The sequence below is a fragment of the Scylla paramamosain genome, chromosome 1 (genome assembly GCF_035594125.1).
Source record: "Scylla paramamosain isolate STU-SP2022 chromosome 1, ASM3559412v1, whole genome shotgun sequence".
Taxonomy (NCBI): Eukaryota; Metazoa; Arthropoda; class Malacostraca; order Decapoda; family Portunidae; genus Scylla; species Scylla paramamosain.
Genome location: NC_087151.1, coordinates 29,991,021 through 30,007,245, shown reverse-complemented (window position 1 = coordinate 30,007,245; position 16,225 = coordinate 29,991,021). Strand labels below are relative to the sequence as shown.

At 40.9% G+C, this 16,225-nt stretch overlaps 2 protein-coding genes across 2 annotated transcripts in view; both read left to right on the top strand.

Annotated features, from left to right (window-relative positions):
- The first annotated feature begins 3,005 nt into the window (after positions 1 to 3,005).
- LOC135103176 (fatty-acid amide hydrolase 2-like) lies at positions 3,006 to 14,221 on the top strand. The gene is made up of 12 exons (XM_064009272.1): positions 3,006 to 3,132; positions 4,198 to 4,363; positions 6,970 to 7,192; positions 7,608 to 7,694; positions 8,281 to 8,411; positions 8,650 to 8,761; positions 8,920 to 9,106; positions 9,842 to 9,956; positions 10,219 to 10,326; positions 10,676 to 10,831; positions 12,494 to 12,676; positions 12,970 to 14,221. Exons 1-12 carry the CDS (start codon positions 3,125 to 3,127, stop codon positions 13,069 to 13,071), a joined length of 1,578 nt encoding a protein of 525 aa, XP_063865342.1. The 5' UTR covers positions 3,006 to 3,124; the 3' UTR covers positions 13,072 to 14,221.
- Positions 14,222 to 15,285: 1,064 nt separating this feature from the next.
- LOC135103131 (piwi-like protein Ago3) overlaps positions 15,286 to 16,225 on the top strand; it is a 35,183-nt gene continuing 34,243 nt past the window's right edge. The window contains exon 1 of the mRNA XM_064009204.1: positions 15,286 to 15,430. The gene's annotated coding sequence lies outside the window, so the exon portion shown is untranslated. The remainder of the gene's footprint in view (positions 15,431 to 16,225) is intronic.

Here is a 16,225-nt window from a genome sequence, read left to right as displayed (position 1 = left end):
GAGATATAATTTCCTAAAGCAATGATAAATGTCATTGATGTTTTTCTTTTTTTCTTTTCTAGATTTAAAACTAAAGAAAAAATATGAGTTTGATGGATGACAACAAGAAACGCTACATTTGTCATTACTTTTCTTGTTTCTCTTATAAACTATGGCAAATGTTCTTTTCATGTTAATCAAATATTTTTTAGAGTAAAACACATATCGCACATGATATTTAGAGCATGGTGCAGTCAAAAATACCTTGTGCCAGGTATATATATATATATATATATATATATATATATATATATATATATATATATATATATATATATATATATATATATATATATATATATATATATATATATATTTTTTTTTTTTTTTTTTTTTTTTTTTTTTTTTTTTTTACATACGCGAATTTAAAAATTATGTTTGCGGTATAGAAAAAAATCTAGAGAGATTTTTATGGAAGTGTTTTGTTATGTCCTGTTCCAGCCACTTGTTTTCGTGTCACCGTTTGCAGGAAAACACTTCGTACTGTTAAGGGGAAGTTGGGGGAATTGCTGGGTTAAGTTTAAGTTTAGGTTAAGTGTTGTTTCTTTCTGTTTCGATTAAAAGTTTTTTATTAAATTTTGGGGTATATATTTAAAGTTAGTATTGAATTACTTTTGCTTTGATTTAGTTTATTATTCAATTTAGTTTTGCTTTAGTTTTTGTTAATAGATATAGAAAGATTAGCTGCCACCAGTCATGGTTTCTGTCAAATAATTCTGACCTTGCTTTATATGGCAGCGTTTTAGCCGGAGGTCTGTAAGGCACTTGGGAAACTCCATGACAACCAATTAGGATAATAACAAATAATTAACAAATAATTTAACAAATAATTTTCAAATAATTTTAAAATAATTTTTCTCTCCTGATTCGCAATGATTTTTTTAGAAATTTGTCCTGTTACCTAGGAGTTGTGGGACCATCTATAACGGAAACAATGATAAATAATCAGTTCATAATAATGAAACTTAAATGAATATGTTATAACAATTAACCTGGTGCCTCAGGGGTTTACCCTAATTTTTGGTAGAAAACATCCTAATTGTGTAGGTGTTACATTCCATTGTATGTGTATCACAGATTTTTGACTCCTAACTTATCAAAGAACAATTTACCCTAGTCTGTTTACACTCGAAACTTTGTTTCCCCGACCCCCATAAAAAAAAAATAAATAAATAAAATAAAATAAAATAAATAAATAAATAAATAACTGGCAAAGGAAATTTTACATCCTCTCCGCGGACAACGATGTCAGTTAGGCTCTCACACAAATAATTAATACATATAGATACAAAAAATGGCTATTTTCATATGAGCCACCTTTCAACAATCATGAAGAACATACCTGTGAACAACGATACCACTTAGGCTCTGACACCGGAAACTCTCACTGAAGCTTACATAGGACGTGGTTCCCCAAAAAACTAATCCTCCGCCTATATTAAAAGACATAATTATGCAATATCCTTAATAGCTTAGACCCCTTCTACATTCGCAAATTATTCTCGAACAATTTTGCTAATGGTCCCACGTATTCTTGGATTTTAACACTGTCTACTAATAATTTTTGGATTTAAATATTAACAAAGAATTTCTCTCAAAATAGATATTATCATCACTTCTGGTATATTTTCTCTTAACCTACAATGTTTTATGCTTGGGATTTTCTTGCGACTGGCCCACGAAAATCCGGGAAAATTATTATTTTCCAGGTGCCTTGTAAACCAAGGGATATCACTCCGCGCCATCCCCAAATATCAATAACTAATTTAACGATTTGTAACTTAAATTTCATTTAATTTTCTTGTTCTAAAGTTTTACTGATTCCAAAATTATATACAAAATTTTGTTCACATAACGAAGAAGAAAGTGAATTTTTATGTTCATGACCGTTCCTTAGGTTATAAAATTTATTTCATGGGATTATTATTATTTGGATGGTATTGTTTTCTCCCTTTTTTTTTTTTTTTTATTGCTATTTTGTCCCATGACAGTACCAGTAAAATTACATATATTTCAAGTTTCCTGTACTGATAGTGCCAAACCTCAAGGTTGTGAAGATGAAAGCGCCCATTTTCAAAGGCATAACAATAAACGTAGATCACATGATCACATGATGACGGCTGGAGTAAACTGGTATGGCGCGGTGACATCCTCTCTGACGGGGCAGCGGGGAATAATACCCTCGTAATGTCCTTTATACATCCCGTAAATAAAATGTGTCTCATAATAAAATGTTCATAATAAAATGCTTATCGTTCAGTACTTTCGATACAACAAACAAGCTAAGGTTATATATTGACCAAAAAAAAAAAAAAAAAAGACTTTATTATTTCTCCCACATATGAACTACTTCCTGAGGCGCATAGTGTGTGAAACAAGCCGTACTGTGTACACAGTTTGTGAACTTGGAGAGGCACCTCTGATTTCAACGCGTATTTTGTGAGTTAACTATAAGAGGGCGCGGTCTAAAACTTTTACAGACATACACTACAGTAAGTGGTAGCATGTCAGTGTTCAACCGCAAAGTAAGGAATTATTGTAAATATTAACCTATTGCGTGAATTTCAAGATGGATAAATATACACTAGTTTACACCCCCACTGCCTTTCTTTAATTTTTATTTATTTATTTATTTAATTTTTAGTGTTGCCACTGTCAAGTTACAGTCTTTATAATCTCCACTTCGCAGTACTATTAATGGAAGGGTTACTTTCCTTGACCACACCTGTCCTCTAGCACAGGATAGACATGATGTTCTGGCAAGTATATGATGGTAACCTGACACTGACTGCTAAGGGAGTCCCGCTTGTTACTCGTAATTCCTGCTGAACTTCACGTGTCTCGCAGTATCGTCGCTCCGTGCCCGCCATCAAACCGCAGCCACTGCCTCAACCACGGGCAAGGGTACTGTAGTGGTCTCCCGTAATGATGTCATCGCTCCCCGCCTCCAAACATCTGAATGATCACGTGGATCTCTGTTTACCCGACCGGCCGCTCCTTTCAGTCCCCCACACGCCGGCCGCTCGGCGCTCGGTCTTGGCATCAGTGAGGCTTCAGCAGTCGCTGGGAATAGTTGGCTGCCGCGATGCTCAGGTGAGTTGCCCATCAAGCACGTTGAGAGTGCCTCAATAACATTACTGTGCTATTGGTTTAAAGTGTTCTTATAGACTGAGATATATAATTGGTTCATAATTCAAGACCGAGTGACTTACAGAATTTTCTATTATATGATGACGTGGCTGTCAGTAGCCTGCCGCTGTGCTTCAACACTACAGCCAAGGGAGCTTCCTTCACTACAGCTGACCGGAAAGACTAATCATTTCTCTCTCTCTCTCTCTCTCTCTCTCTCTCTCTCTCTCTCTCTCTCTCTCTCTCTCTCTCTCTCTCTCTCTCTCTCTCTCTCGTGTTTGTGTTTACTATAATTTCATGCTCTTTATATGACAGCTTGTGTTGTCTGTCTCCATTCTCTTCTATCAAACCTGTTTACGAAACCGTGCATTTTCTTGGTCATATCACTTCGATCACCTATTCCCTCAAACTGATTTCACGATTACCAAAGTTTTTTATCAAAGTTTTTAGTGCATGCGCACGAGGGGATTTGTTGTTGTTGTTGTTATTGTTGTTTTGACTTTTAGCCTTCAACAGACATGAAATATGGAGTAAGAAGAGTGAAAGGGAAAATTTTTTTTTTTTTATACAATGATCATTTGTATATTTAAAAGACGATATGGAAAAATAAGTAACATTCTCTTCCTTTCACTTATAATCCACTTGTTTTAATCGATATTCGATCCAGCTATGTCCCGAGTCCAATCCATATGCTTCATTTAGCCCGCATTCAGGAAATAACTTGAAAGCCGCACTTTGTACTTACGTATGACATTAATTAGTGACTTCTGGCCAGACCGAGATCAGGTCAGAAGTCAGATGAAAAGTCAGTGACATACGCTGATCTCTCATTTGTATACACGGTTGATGCAGGTATATTGTAAGAGAGCAAAGCTTGCACTTTCCAATGGGAGTTTTGATCTCTAAATACACACACTTGGAACATCTTAATCTGAATAATATCGATTTTGATTTATTTAAGTCGGATTGCAATCATCCCTCCTTAGTGTTTGATGTGCGCCCCGGTTTCATGATTTCCTCTCTACACAGTGTTATCATCTCCTTCCTGACGTGGCTATACCTGTCAGCGGTGCGATGCGTCTTCAGACTTCTGTGGTTGCCAGCGGGACCCACTAAGTTTCTCTTGCCGCCAATCGACGATCCAGCGCTGGTGCAGTCTGCCTGCACCCTGGCGCTGTGGATACGACAGAGGAAGGTGAGTAATATATTCTCTTCCGCCAAGCAAAGTCGAGAGAGTGGCAGAGAGGAGAACCGCTGTGCTGTACCAGGTTACGGCACAGTGCGTATGTAGGCTTGACAGACTCGCACAAAAGTTTGCTCTGTTATTATTATTATTATTATTATTATTATTATTATTATTATTATTATTATGATTATGTATTGATCCATTATGTTATCTATTTTTACATTTGCCCTGAGACTGTGAACAAGGAACATAAGAAAGTGAAAGTGTTTCGCTCGCTGTCACTGTTATGCAACATAGTACTACAATTGATAAGCGATATGTGAGAGAGAGAGAGAGAGAGAGAGAGAGAGAGAGAGAGAGAGAGAGAGAGAGAGAGAGAGAGAGAGAGAGAGCTCTTGAACTGAAGTAGACCAACACCAATTAGGATGTCACTATGGTCAGTTCCTGCCAGCGTTCAGACTGTGAGGGAGGCCCTGGTGGCGCTCATTGAACGCCCTCGACATGTTCCTCTCACCTCGGGACAATCATCTGTGGGATATCTGACTCCAATATTTTAGAGCAGAGCGAGAATACGAAAGCGCGTGAAAATTATTCCTCCGGCGAGCTTGGCCACGAGGCGGGTGACGAGGACAGCTGCTCTCCCCCCGGTGAGTCGTGGAGTTCGTCCTCGCCACACGGTGAATCCGGCCACTGCATTCACATAGAGGCAGATGAGAGTGATCCTGACAGTAATTGGCTACTCGTACAAGGTACATGATGACTCAGTCGTCTGTCTCAATACATATCATCTCGCTGGTCCTTGCCACATATCTTCAACACCGTGAATTTCGTGCTGCTATCAATGGCAAATAATGCTTGCAACCCATGACGATAATTTCTCAATGGATATCTGTCTGTGCATCTTTATAGTGTTTTTTTATTCGTCATACGTCTGGTACACAGCTCATCGTCCTTGGTTAACAGGGGTGGTATGTCTCATTTATGCCAGATAAGTCCTTTCCGCTCACCATTCCCTGAGGGACGCCAGGTGTATTACGAATACAGGACACCAAATCTCAGTGTGTGGTAGTAGTAGTAGTAGTAGTAGTAGTAGTAGTAGTAGTAGTAGTAGTAGTAGTAGTAGTAGTAGTAGTAGTAGTTACGCCCCAAACACACACACACACACACACACACACACCTATACACATACCACATGAGCTGTGAGAGGGTAGTAGATGCAGGCGAGGGGCCTATGTTTACATAAAAAACTACTGCTGATCCAGCACAGTGGGCCTGGCGCTGGGAATAACAACAACCCTCGTGGGAAGCGAGGACACACCAGTACAAAGTAACTCTGGTGAGCGGAGGCCGTGTGCTCAGCGATCTCCGCCTTCAGGAAGCCTCTCCGTCAGTGCCTCGCGGAGGATCGACTCGGCACCTCGTGAGTGACTAAGACTAACGTGCAGTGCTCCGTCTTCAGACTCAGGGAGCGCGGACGCTTGTGCTCTCGGCGCGCCGGGGGACATTCCCCGTCGGTGCCTCCGTCACTGACCCCTCCGGCATCCCGAGGGGTAGTTGGAGTGTATTACAGGACTAGATAGTGTGCAGCGAACTAGTTTGACATCTGCAAGTGGAAGCGTCCCGAGTGCAACAGCATCGGCTCGTTCACGTCCCGGCCACCGCAGGAGCAACAACGTCGAGGGTGATGTACTCCAACTTAAGACATGATTGGGCGGGCCGACAGGCGACCCTGGGGGACCCTGCTGTGCTGCGGTGACCCCCGGAAGGGAACAGGGAGAGTGCTCCCTCCCCCCCCCCTGCCATAGCCGGGGGAATTACCGGCCTAGAAGTGTAGAGTGTACACGTGCCCAACTCAACACATGAAGGTAGAGGTGTCGGGGGTAAAGACATGCTATGCCATTGACCGATCGGATAGAACGTAGGTTAGCAGTGGGGGACGGCAACCCCTAAGGAGTCGCCGATCCCCCGTTACCGCCTGGTGGGGCGTAACAGTAGTAATAGTAGTAGTAGCATCAGCAGTATGAAGCAAGGATGAGATACATTTCATCCTTGGTATGAAGTGGACCAGGCCGGGCAGCGTACTCGTATTTTCCAACCGTATAATGGTTCGTCAAGTCGTTAAGGGTGCCTTTAGCTTAAATTAAGTCAGGGCAAGTTAATCTACTCTTATTCTCGCAAAAAGAATGTTGTGCGGGAATCACATCGAGAGTATTTTCGAAAAAAAATGCTCTGATTAATTTTAGAGCTACAGCCGAGCGTCATCCCAGGCAGACAGACGATTAAATATACGAGTACAGTTAGAAAAAATCCACTAGGGCACCAGACAAGTTGGATCACCGCGGTCACGTGCACCATCATAAAATCGCCGCTCGCCTTATTTCACCCCCCTGTCGCGGTACAAATTCAACTGAAAATTTGTAAGAGGCGAGTCAGAGTCCTGATCAAGCTCTGCATCGTTCTCGTTCATGATTTCTGAATAAAAATTCAGCTGATTTTGTCTGAAGACGCATCGACATAGGTCTTTTCCCATCATCTGTTTGGAAAAGTTTTATAGTAAAGTAATAGACGTGTGCTTGGCATCTCCCTTCTGTCCATCAGTTTATTCCATCTCTCAGAGGAGTGCAGAGTCCATCGTGGAGGCTTTCCGGCGGCGCGTGGAGGCAGTCAACCCCATCATTAACGCTGTCGTTGATGAACGTTTCGAGGCTGCTCTGCGGGAGGCCCGGGAGGTGGACCAGCGGCTTGATGCATGCACACAGGAGGAACGGGAGGAGACAGGGCGGGCCCAGCCACTGCTTGGGGTGCCGTTCACTGCAAAAGAAAACGTTCTTGTGAAAGGTAAAATAGTGCACGGACAGGTGGTGTGTCTGTGTGTGTATGTGCGTGTGTGTGTGTGTGTGTGTGTGTGTGTGTGTGTGTGTGTGTGTGTGTGTGTGTGTGTGTGTGTGTGTTTGTGGAGATTGCCACCTTTTAGACGCCTCAGATTAATACACTTAGTGTGCTACAAAATGCTTGTGTCGCTGGCCGATAAGTCAACAAGACTAGAGCAAGGTCATTAGATGACCTCAACTTCTTTCTTGATAGTGGTCGCTTTTCTATCCGACCTTATTAAAGTCGGACAGTAGATTTTAATTGCATGTTTTATAGGTGGTTTCATTAAATCAGTTTTACACTACAATGACAAAAGGTTTACCACGTGGCAGCTGTTAAAAGTATAAAGCAGCAGTGTATGTAACTAAGGATGTGTCCCCAGGGCTGAGCTGCACCCACGGCCTGGTGCTGCGACGGGGCATGAAGGCTGAGCGGGACGCAGAAGTGGTGTGCCGACTCCGTGAGGCAGGTGAGGCTTTGTCCTGGTTTTGCAGAGTACTATATTCTTACTATTACTGATGTAAATTGCTTGTGCTTGACTGGTCCACTCGTGGTCCGCATCGCTCCTTCTGGGGTGGGTTGGAGAGTTCACGTAACGATGCTGCCCAGTCATCAACTTATATAAACGTTTCTCTGGCGTGCTGGAAAAATAAGTTTCGTAGAAAAAAAAGAGAAACACGGGCACATAAGGAAGAAAAGAAGATAGAGAAATCAGTAAAACCTCGCAGAAGTGAGAGACACATTTACTTGGTGAGGGAAAGATGATTGAGGAATCGGTTAGACCTTCAAAAGTCATCAGTGAAATTGTAAAGGGTCCGTATGTTGCATTATTTTCTCTTTCTTTTTTTTTTTTTTTCTAAGATACAAGTAAAGAATTTGGAAGGCATTCCGTGGTGCAGTTCTTGTATCAATATGCGTACAAACACATACCCACATTTGATCATCTATTCCACCAGTAACGTGCATGCAGCCTGTGGGTTATTTTCACTCTGATTCTTCAGCGGTGTCAATATTCTTTTTTTTTTTTTTTAAGCTTTAATTCCTCTGTTTACCAGGTGCCATCCCGCTAGCTGTTACCAACGTGCCGGAGCTCGGCATGTGGATCGAGTCCATCAATCCCCTGTATGGCCGCACCGCCAATCCCTACGACGTTAGCAGGACCCCCGGCGGCTCCAGCGGTGGCGAGGTGTGTGTGTGTGTGTGTGTGTGTGTTTGTGTGTGTGTGTGTGTGTGTGTGTGTGTGTGTGTGTGTGTGTTATGATAATGATCTGTTCCGTTCGCCTTGATGCAACAGACAATCAGGTGGGGGTAGCAGAGAGCCCCGTAGCATAGGGATCACCAGCATCCCTCCGGGGCGGCATTGCACGACCCGCGTGCAGCGCCAGGTGATGCTTTGCTACATTCACACCTCCTTTCTCCTTCAGGGTGCCTTGTTGGCCTCTTGTGGCACTCCACTCTCCATTGGCACTGACCTGATTGGCTCCATACGGATCCCTTCTTTCTACTGTGGCACTTTTGGCCACAAGCCAACATCAGGTGAGGCACAAGATGTGGAATATTCTGTGCTTAATGTTCCCCTGCATCACTGAAATCTGTGATAAAAACCAATCTTATTTTTTTTCGAAATATAAGTAAAGTCAAAGGTTGAGAGTTTCAGGGTATTCACAGCTCGGTATGTATATTCCCTTCCACAGGCTGGGTGTCACTGGACGGCTGCAGATGTCTTCCGTATAAGAATTACATAAACAGGAAAATTACAGTAGCAGGCCCGATGTGTCGCTCCGTGGGGGACTTGGTGGTGTTCCTGGAGAGCATGGCGCCCAGGGCGGCAGGTCTGGCGGCCAGGGTGGCTGACACGGACATCGGAGCCCTCAAGATATGGTTAGAAAAAATAAATAAATAAAAAAATAAATAATTAATAATAGTAATAACAATGAAAATAATAATAATAATAATAATAATAATAATAATAATAATAATAATAATAATAACAATAATAATGAAGTAATAGATACAATTAAATTTTGAATAAAACTCCAAAGTTGTTGAAAATAGACAGGTAGGCTATCATGACAACTGCTGTACCAGTCCATATTATTATTATTATTATTATTATTATTATTATTATTATTATTATTATTATTATTATTATTATTGTTATTATTATTATTGTTGTTGTTTTTGTTGTTGTTGTTGTTGTTAGTATTATTTTCTTTTATTTTTTTACGAGAAAGTATGATACTACATTTTTTTCGAGAAAAGAATCGTTATCGTTGAAACAACCAATTCAGAATTGCCTAACAACTGAATTGCAACCAGTTAATTGCCGCTTCATTGAGAACCTTTGCACTCCAGTAACTCTCCTGTTCCTCCACGTGAGCTCATAAGTAACTAGTGAAATGACGCGTCCACGCTGCCAGGGTTATGCTAATCTGTGGGCGCAGGTGATTATAACAACTATCTAAATGCTAACCAGGCGCATGAACACCACAGTGGGAACGGTTATTTAACATATAAGCAAACATTACTTGTCACCAAGAATGTGTTTGCTTTATTACCGAGCTTCCTTCCTTCTCCCCTCCCCCTCCCACTTCCTCTTTACGCGTTACCGAGCAGGTGGGTGGATGGGCTGGACTCTCCCTGGTGCCGCCGCACGGAGAAGTCTCTACGCGAGGCCCTGCACGCCGCGCACCAACACCTGCAGAACTCCTTCGGTGCCACTACCTGCCGGGTGAGCTACTCCTCGCTGCTGCCTCGAGCCCCACCACTCAGGCATTTGTTCATTGATAAAGACACTGGAATGATAGATGTACATACAGAAGCACATTACATTGCTGAGGTTAAATGATATCCTTAGGTAATGATGAGCAACGTAACGAGATCCTAATGCACTTAACTCTAATGTTGTCTGTGGGAACAATTTTCAGCATTATTTTCTTAAGATGTAATTTTGAACCCATATCCATCGAAATTATTAACATGCATTTGTACAGTTCCAGTGGCCGATGGACATGGTGCACGCAGTGGACATTTGGCTAAACAAACTGGCCGGCGAGAACAAAGACGAACCTAGCTTGCTCACCGATATGAAGAACCGTAAGGTGAGGGTGAGCTATTCACAGTATATTTGTTGCTTCTTAAAAAATAAATAAGTAAACAAACAGAAGCTTAAACGTTTTGCTTTCTTGCACAACATTTCCTTGTCACAGCGACAGCCTTCGTAGTTTCTATGCAAGGAATGAATAGGCAGATGCCTTTCTCCAGGAAAGGCACACCTGTGGAGACAGAGTGACTCAGAAAGGTGGGGTTCCCGTGCCTCCAGCGGTGATCGCTTGCTGACTGCCCTCGGGCATTTCGTATTGTGTCTCGAGATCACTGGAAATAATTCATTATTATTTCCAAAGACTCGTATTTTGCTTAGTTTCCTCCTTTCTCTTCTCATTCCCACAGGGTACCGTCAACCTGCTGGAGGAGTGGCTGCGGTGGGTATGCGGACGTGGGCGGCATAGCTTTACTCTACTGACCGTCTCCACCTCGCTGAAGTATTTTTATAAAAAATTCCTGAACCCACGCTTCGACTGGAGGAATGCTCAGAAAAAAATGTTGGTGAGTTTGTGCGTGAGATGGAGATGAAAGAGAGAAGAGAAGAAGGTGGAGATGAAAAGATAGGGAGTTTGTTGTTTAGTAGTCCTGGTGCAACACAAGTCCAGCACGATGCCGAGACTGTCCGGTGAAACAGAACGCTGCGGTCACCATTCCGGCCCTGGGAGCGAAATTTTCATAGTTACCAAACACAGATTCATTACAAAATTAATTCCTGTTTGAGTTACAGACACACACACACACACACACACACACACACACACACACACACACACACACACACACACACACACACACACACACACACACACACACACACACACACACACACACACACACACACACACACACACACACACACACACACACACACACACACACACACACACACACACACACATATATATATATACTCGTATATATATATATATATATATATATATATATATATATATATATATATATATATATATATATATATATATATATATATATATATATATATATATATATATATATATATATATATATGAGGTAAGCATGGATACTCCAGACTTCCTTCTTCATTTATTGCATATATATATATATATATATATATATATATATATATATATATATATATATATATATATATATATATATATATATATATATATATATATATGAGGTAAGCATGGATACTCCAGACTTCCTTCTTCATTTATTGCAACATTTTACCTTCGCAGAAGGCATCATCAGGCTAAAAAAAAATGATAAAAATTAAATACAAAAATCATAAAATATCAGACTACTGTAGTCTGATATTTTATGATTTTTGTACTTAATTTTTATTTATTTATTTATTTATTTATTCTATTTATTCTATTTATTTATTTATCTTATTTTATTTTATTTTTTTTTTTTTTTTTTGCCCGATGATGCCTTCTGCGAAGGTGAAATTTTACAATAAATGAAGAAGGAAGTCTAGTTTATCCATGCTTGTCTCATATATATATATATATATATATATATATATATATATATATATATATATATATATATATATATATATATATATATATATATATATATATATATATATATATATATATATATATATATATATATATATATATATATATATATATTCTATTTTTTTAGCACGTGATATATTAGCTTGCCTTTGTTACACACAAGCAGCGGCTACGTGTGTAGAGTCAGTTCATGAGAACACTTAAGACTTATTCTAGAACAATAATATTGCTAAAATGTTTATGAAACATTATACTTCAGGAAACATCTAAGCGCATTATTAGGTATTCGTAGGAACTGCACTACACTACCGCTTCTGTTAATCTGATATAACATTATAAAAGTGACTATATACAGTGTGGAATATTAAGTAAAGCTTACACCAGTAGCTGTGTTGTGTGTGTCAGAATAATGCTTCATCGGAATGGAAATCTTCAAAAGTCATTTGAACCTAGCACGTGCACTGAGGGATGCTCCTCAGGGTTCCGCTGGTCAAAATCAATCGCAATTTTCTTTTTTTTCATTTGATCAGATAGTTAATCAGAACCTTTTTTCAGTATCAACAGTTCATGGTCAGGCAGTCACGTGTTATTTCCCCCATGTTACGAGGACTTTCCTCAACATTTGTTGTCACGTGTATAATCTGTGGGGCAGGAAATCCTCGGCCAGAACGGCGTGCTGCTGATGCCCGTGATGCCTGAGGTGGCGCCCTTCCACGGGGAACCCCAATGCTTCTGGAAGGACATGAACTTCACTGCCATCGCCAGTGCCACTGAGCTGCCCAGCACTTCCGTGCCTCTTGGCCTCAGCAAGGAAGGCTTGCCCCTGGGACTGCAGGTACTGTGCAGTACTATGATCCATTTGTGTTTTTCTTGTCTGCATTCCTTAAAACAAAATTGTTTACTGTTAAGATCTGCAATGACGCATACAAGTGGGTATCACGTGAGGTCGATACGCACACGTGTGAGCCGTCCCTGTATATCCTTCATTCTTATCTTATTTTCTCTGAAACAGATCTTATCTCCCACTGCTCATTTATCGCGGTGTCGTATTGTTCTCCTCAGCGTGTGGGATGGAAGTGATTATGCATCAGCGGATTATGTTTAAGTAATTTTCCTTCCTTTATGCAGATAATGACGACTCCAGGGAACGACCACCTGAGTCTGGCGGTAGCGGCGGCGCTGGAGGACAAGTTTGGTGGGTGGATCTCCCCGTCACCGATCACCATCTAGCGCCTTGATACAGCGCAAACAAAACCCAGGGGTGGAGTTGCGATGCGCTACACTTGGTCACAAATACACTGCAGGACTCGCCGCGTGGCCCGAGCCTTGATTCCTTGATCAGCGGTGTCGTTCTTCTCCTGGACTGGTGTATGATTGGTTTTAAGACGAAAAAACACCATACTGAACTAAAAAGAAAAAACTGAGGATCAAAAGTCAAGAGGAATATGTGTGAAGAGGAACACTTGAGTCTAATGGAGTGATGGTTATGTAAAGTGTGGCCTTGTCTCAAGCTTCCTCCCCCGTCGCTCCCTCACCCCTTAGGTACTAGTACGTATGGTACTTAAAATGCATACCTTGCCCGTGCCCTCTCTCACTCGCTCTCCGTGAGATAAGCAACGAGGGAAAGGCAGGTGTGTTGACCCTTGTTGTAAACATAAATACGTACAATAATCCTTCTATACTTTAATTCTGTACATTGTCTGAGTGCTTGAACTTTTTTTCCGATGTATCAGATAGCAATTTCTTTCACACACACACACACTCACACATACATATCTGCACACACATAATTCGATAATTATGATTGTAACTTTTTTTTTCCAATGATACATGAACCAAATCGCACGTCTCTGATGTAGAAGTGTTTATCTGAAGCGTAGCTGTGCCTGACACTCAGGTGGAACTCATGAACGAGGGTCCGAAGTGTCGCCGCGCTGACTGGTCGTCAAAGACTAAGAGTGAAGCATCTCTATCTGGTCCCGACGGGAACCAGTGAATACTTTGTTTGTACCCTTGGTCTGTAGTCTATGTATCTTGTGTGTGTATACACGGTGCCTCCTGCTAGCGAACGACACGGATGTAATCCCAATACGAGACTATGAAACCCAGTCCAGCACCTGAAACGCTCACAAGCATCGTACAAGTCTTCGTCGTTTAAACAACCAATGCAGCAACTAATTTATTCGACAGCGTGAGGATGCATTCATTTACTATACATTTATCTTTTTACTGTTAGTTACACTGGCTCAGTTGAATTGGTGCGTTTTACATCCGTGTGTGGCCTGAGTGGGCGGGCGGCAGGTGTTTGTTTGGAGATCCAAGTTTGTCATTTACCAATATTATTATTTGTAGTCATGGGATGGATTAAAGATATTTGAGAGAGGTGCGTTTCAATCCTATTTTAAGCGAAATATTATGCTCAAAGAGCGACAGACCTTACATATGAAAAGTTAGTTATATGCAATGAATTAGTGACTGGTCGGACACGCCATTATGTCAGATTTAGAAAGCACTTAATACCCGCCAAATTGGGGTTACTTAATTAAGTCAATCTACTCAACTGCAAGTACGTAGACGCCTGGTGAGAGATCGGCAAAGCCCAGCATGGTATTAACATGGGCGCATATTTGCGGCTCGCAAGATGTTATTAATTGGACAAAGTGTGGGCGTAGTATCAGAATGTTGTCCACGCCGTTGTCCATGATAATATGATTACAGACATGAATCAAGGACCGTCCCTGATTTCGTGCTGTAATGCTTTGGAGGAGAAAGATGGAAGTGCAGGGAGAAGAATGTATTATTCTCTTTGTAATAGAGAAGGGAAGGAGGAGCACCATCAGATGGAGGCAGTCTACAAGAACTACAGTGTCATTGGCTGTGTGAAATTTTAACGTGTGGAGCAAGGATGCTCAACCTTTCCTCCATCATTAACACCCTCGGCTTGATGTATTTCTCCATTTACCCCCTTACTTCCATAAAAAGAAAAAAAAAAATCATAGCCATTCTTCTCTCCCTCACACACACACACACACACACACACACACACACTCATATTCTTAGCATATTCTCTCTCTCTCTCTCTCTCTCTCTCTCTCTCTCTCTCTCTCTCTCTCTCTCTCTCTCTCTCTCTCTCTCTCTCTTTTTACAAAATGAAATTTAATTGAATTATTCAATTATCAGGTATATCAGTTATTAACCCCTTGCTATTATTTTTTTACCCCCAAGGTGTAAATTTACCCCTGGTTGAGAATCACTAAAATCTTAAGAGAATTTTCATATGCTGATACTAATTGTCTCAAGTTTTTTGTAGCGTTAGTAAGATGTAAGAATTCAAATGAGACAAAAAAAAATAATAATCGAAAATTAGTTTAAAATTATAGCAGATGTTATCGTTTCACGAAGCTTTGCCACTCTTAAAGCAGTTTCGGCGTAAATGAAGCTCTGATGATGTTCAGTGTATTGCAGACGAACGCCGGGTGAGGTGTGCTCGTGCCTGCGTGTTTGTGTGCGTGTCGTCTACGGAAATTTACTGCAGAACGGCAGGTCTCTTAGGAGGCGATATCCTGCATGGTCCCAACATTGTGTCATGGTAAGTATACGACCAATGTTTCAATGAACATGTATTTCATATTACTGATGCTAGCATGGCTCAGCCATGCTAGCATCCTGATGATGCAGGATTGCTTCACTGCTCAGTGGAAACTGTGTCATCTCTCTTTCATCATCTTTTAAAAGGTATCTGAGGCATATGGTTCAGTGCACCTATTACCACACTGACTTCCTCCTTGAGGTCGGGCCTAGTTGTACCTATTCACGAAGAAGCGTGATAAGAGACGGCACTCCCTACTTGGCAGAAGCGGCGTAGTTTAAACCCTATCTAATATAATCCATCTGTACAGCTTAACTTCTTTGTTGCATGGATGCATCATGGCTACGATCGTCTGGTCAGTTCTGAATGAAAAAAAAAATATATATATATATATATATATATATATATATATATATATATATATATATATATATATATATATATATATATATATATATATATATATATATATATATATATATATATATTTGGGCTGCCCTTTGATCTTGAGTTTCGACTTGGCAATTGTTGATTGAGCATGCTTCATGATAACCGGGTAATCCTGGATAACGTGTTTCATGGGACAGTCGCTTGCATTCAGAGACGATTAGCTGGGTTCTCAAGAATGCTTTTCTTAATAATGTAGAGATCTTATAAATTTCTCACTACAACCATAAAACCACCCATAAAAACTAGTGCAACTTCAACTAGAGCCTTTTGGAAAGTAGTAGAGGTGCGGCGTAGAAGTGTTTCAGAATATGTATGATCCAAACTTGCACGGATCTCGCAACACCC

Coding starts and splice junctions, on each gene's coding strand:
- LOC135103176 (XM_064009272.1), top strand. Junction 8,762..8,919: donor TGGCCACAAGCCAACATCAG/GTGAGGCACAAG, acceptor TCCCTTCCACAG/GCTGGGTGTCACTGGACGGC. Junction 9,107..9,841: donor ATCGGAGCCCTCAAGATATG/GTTAGAAAAAAT, acceptor GTTACCGAGCAG/GTGGGTGGATGGGCTGGACT.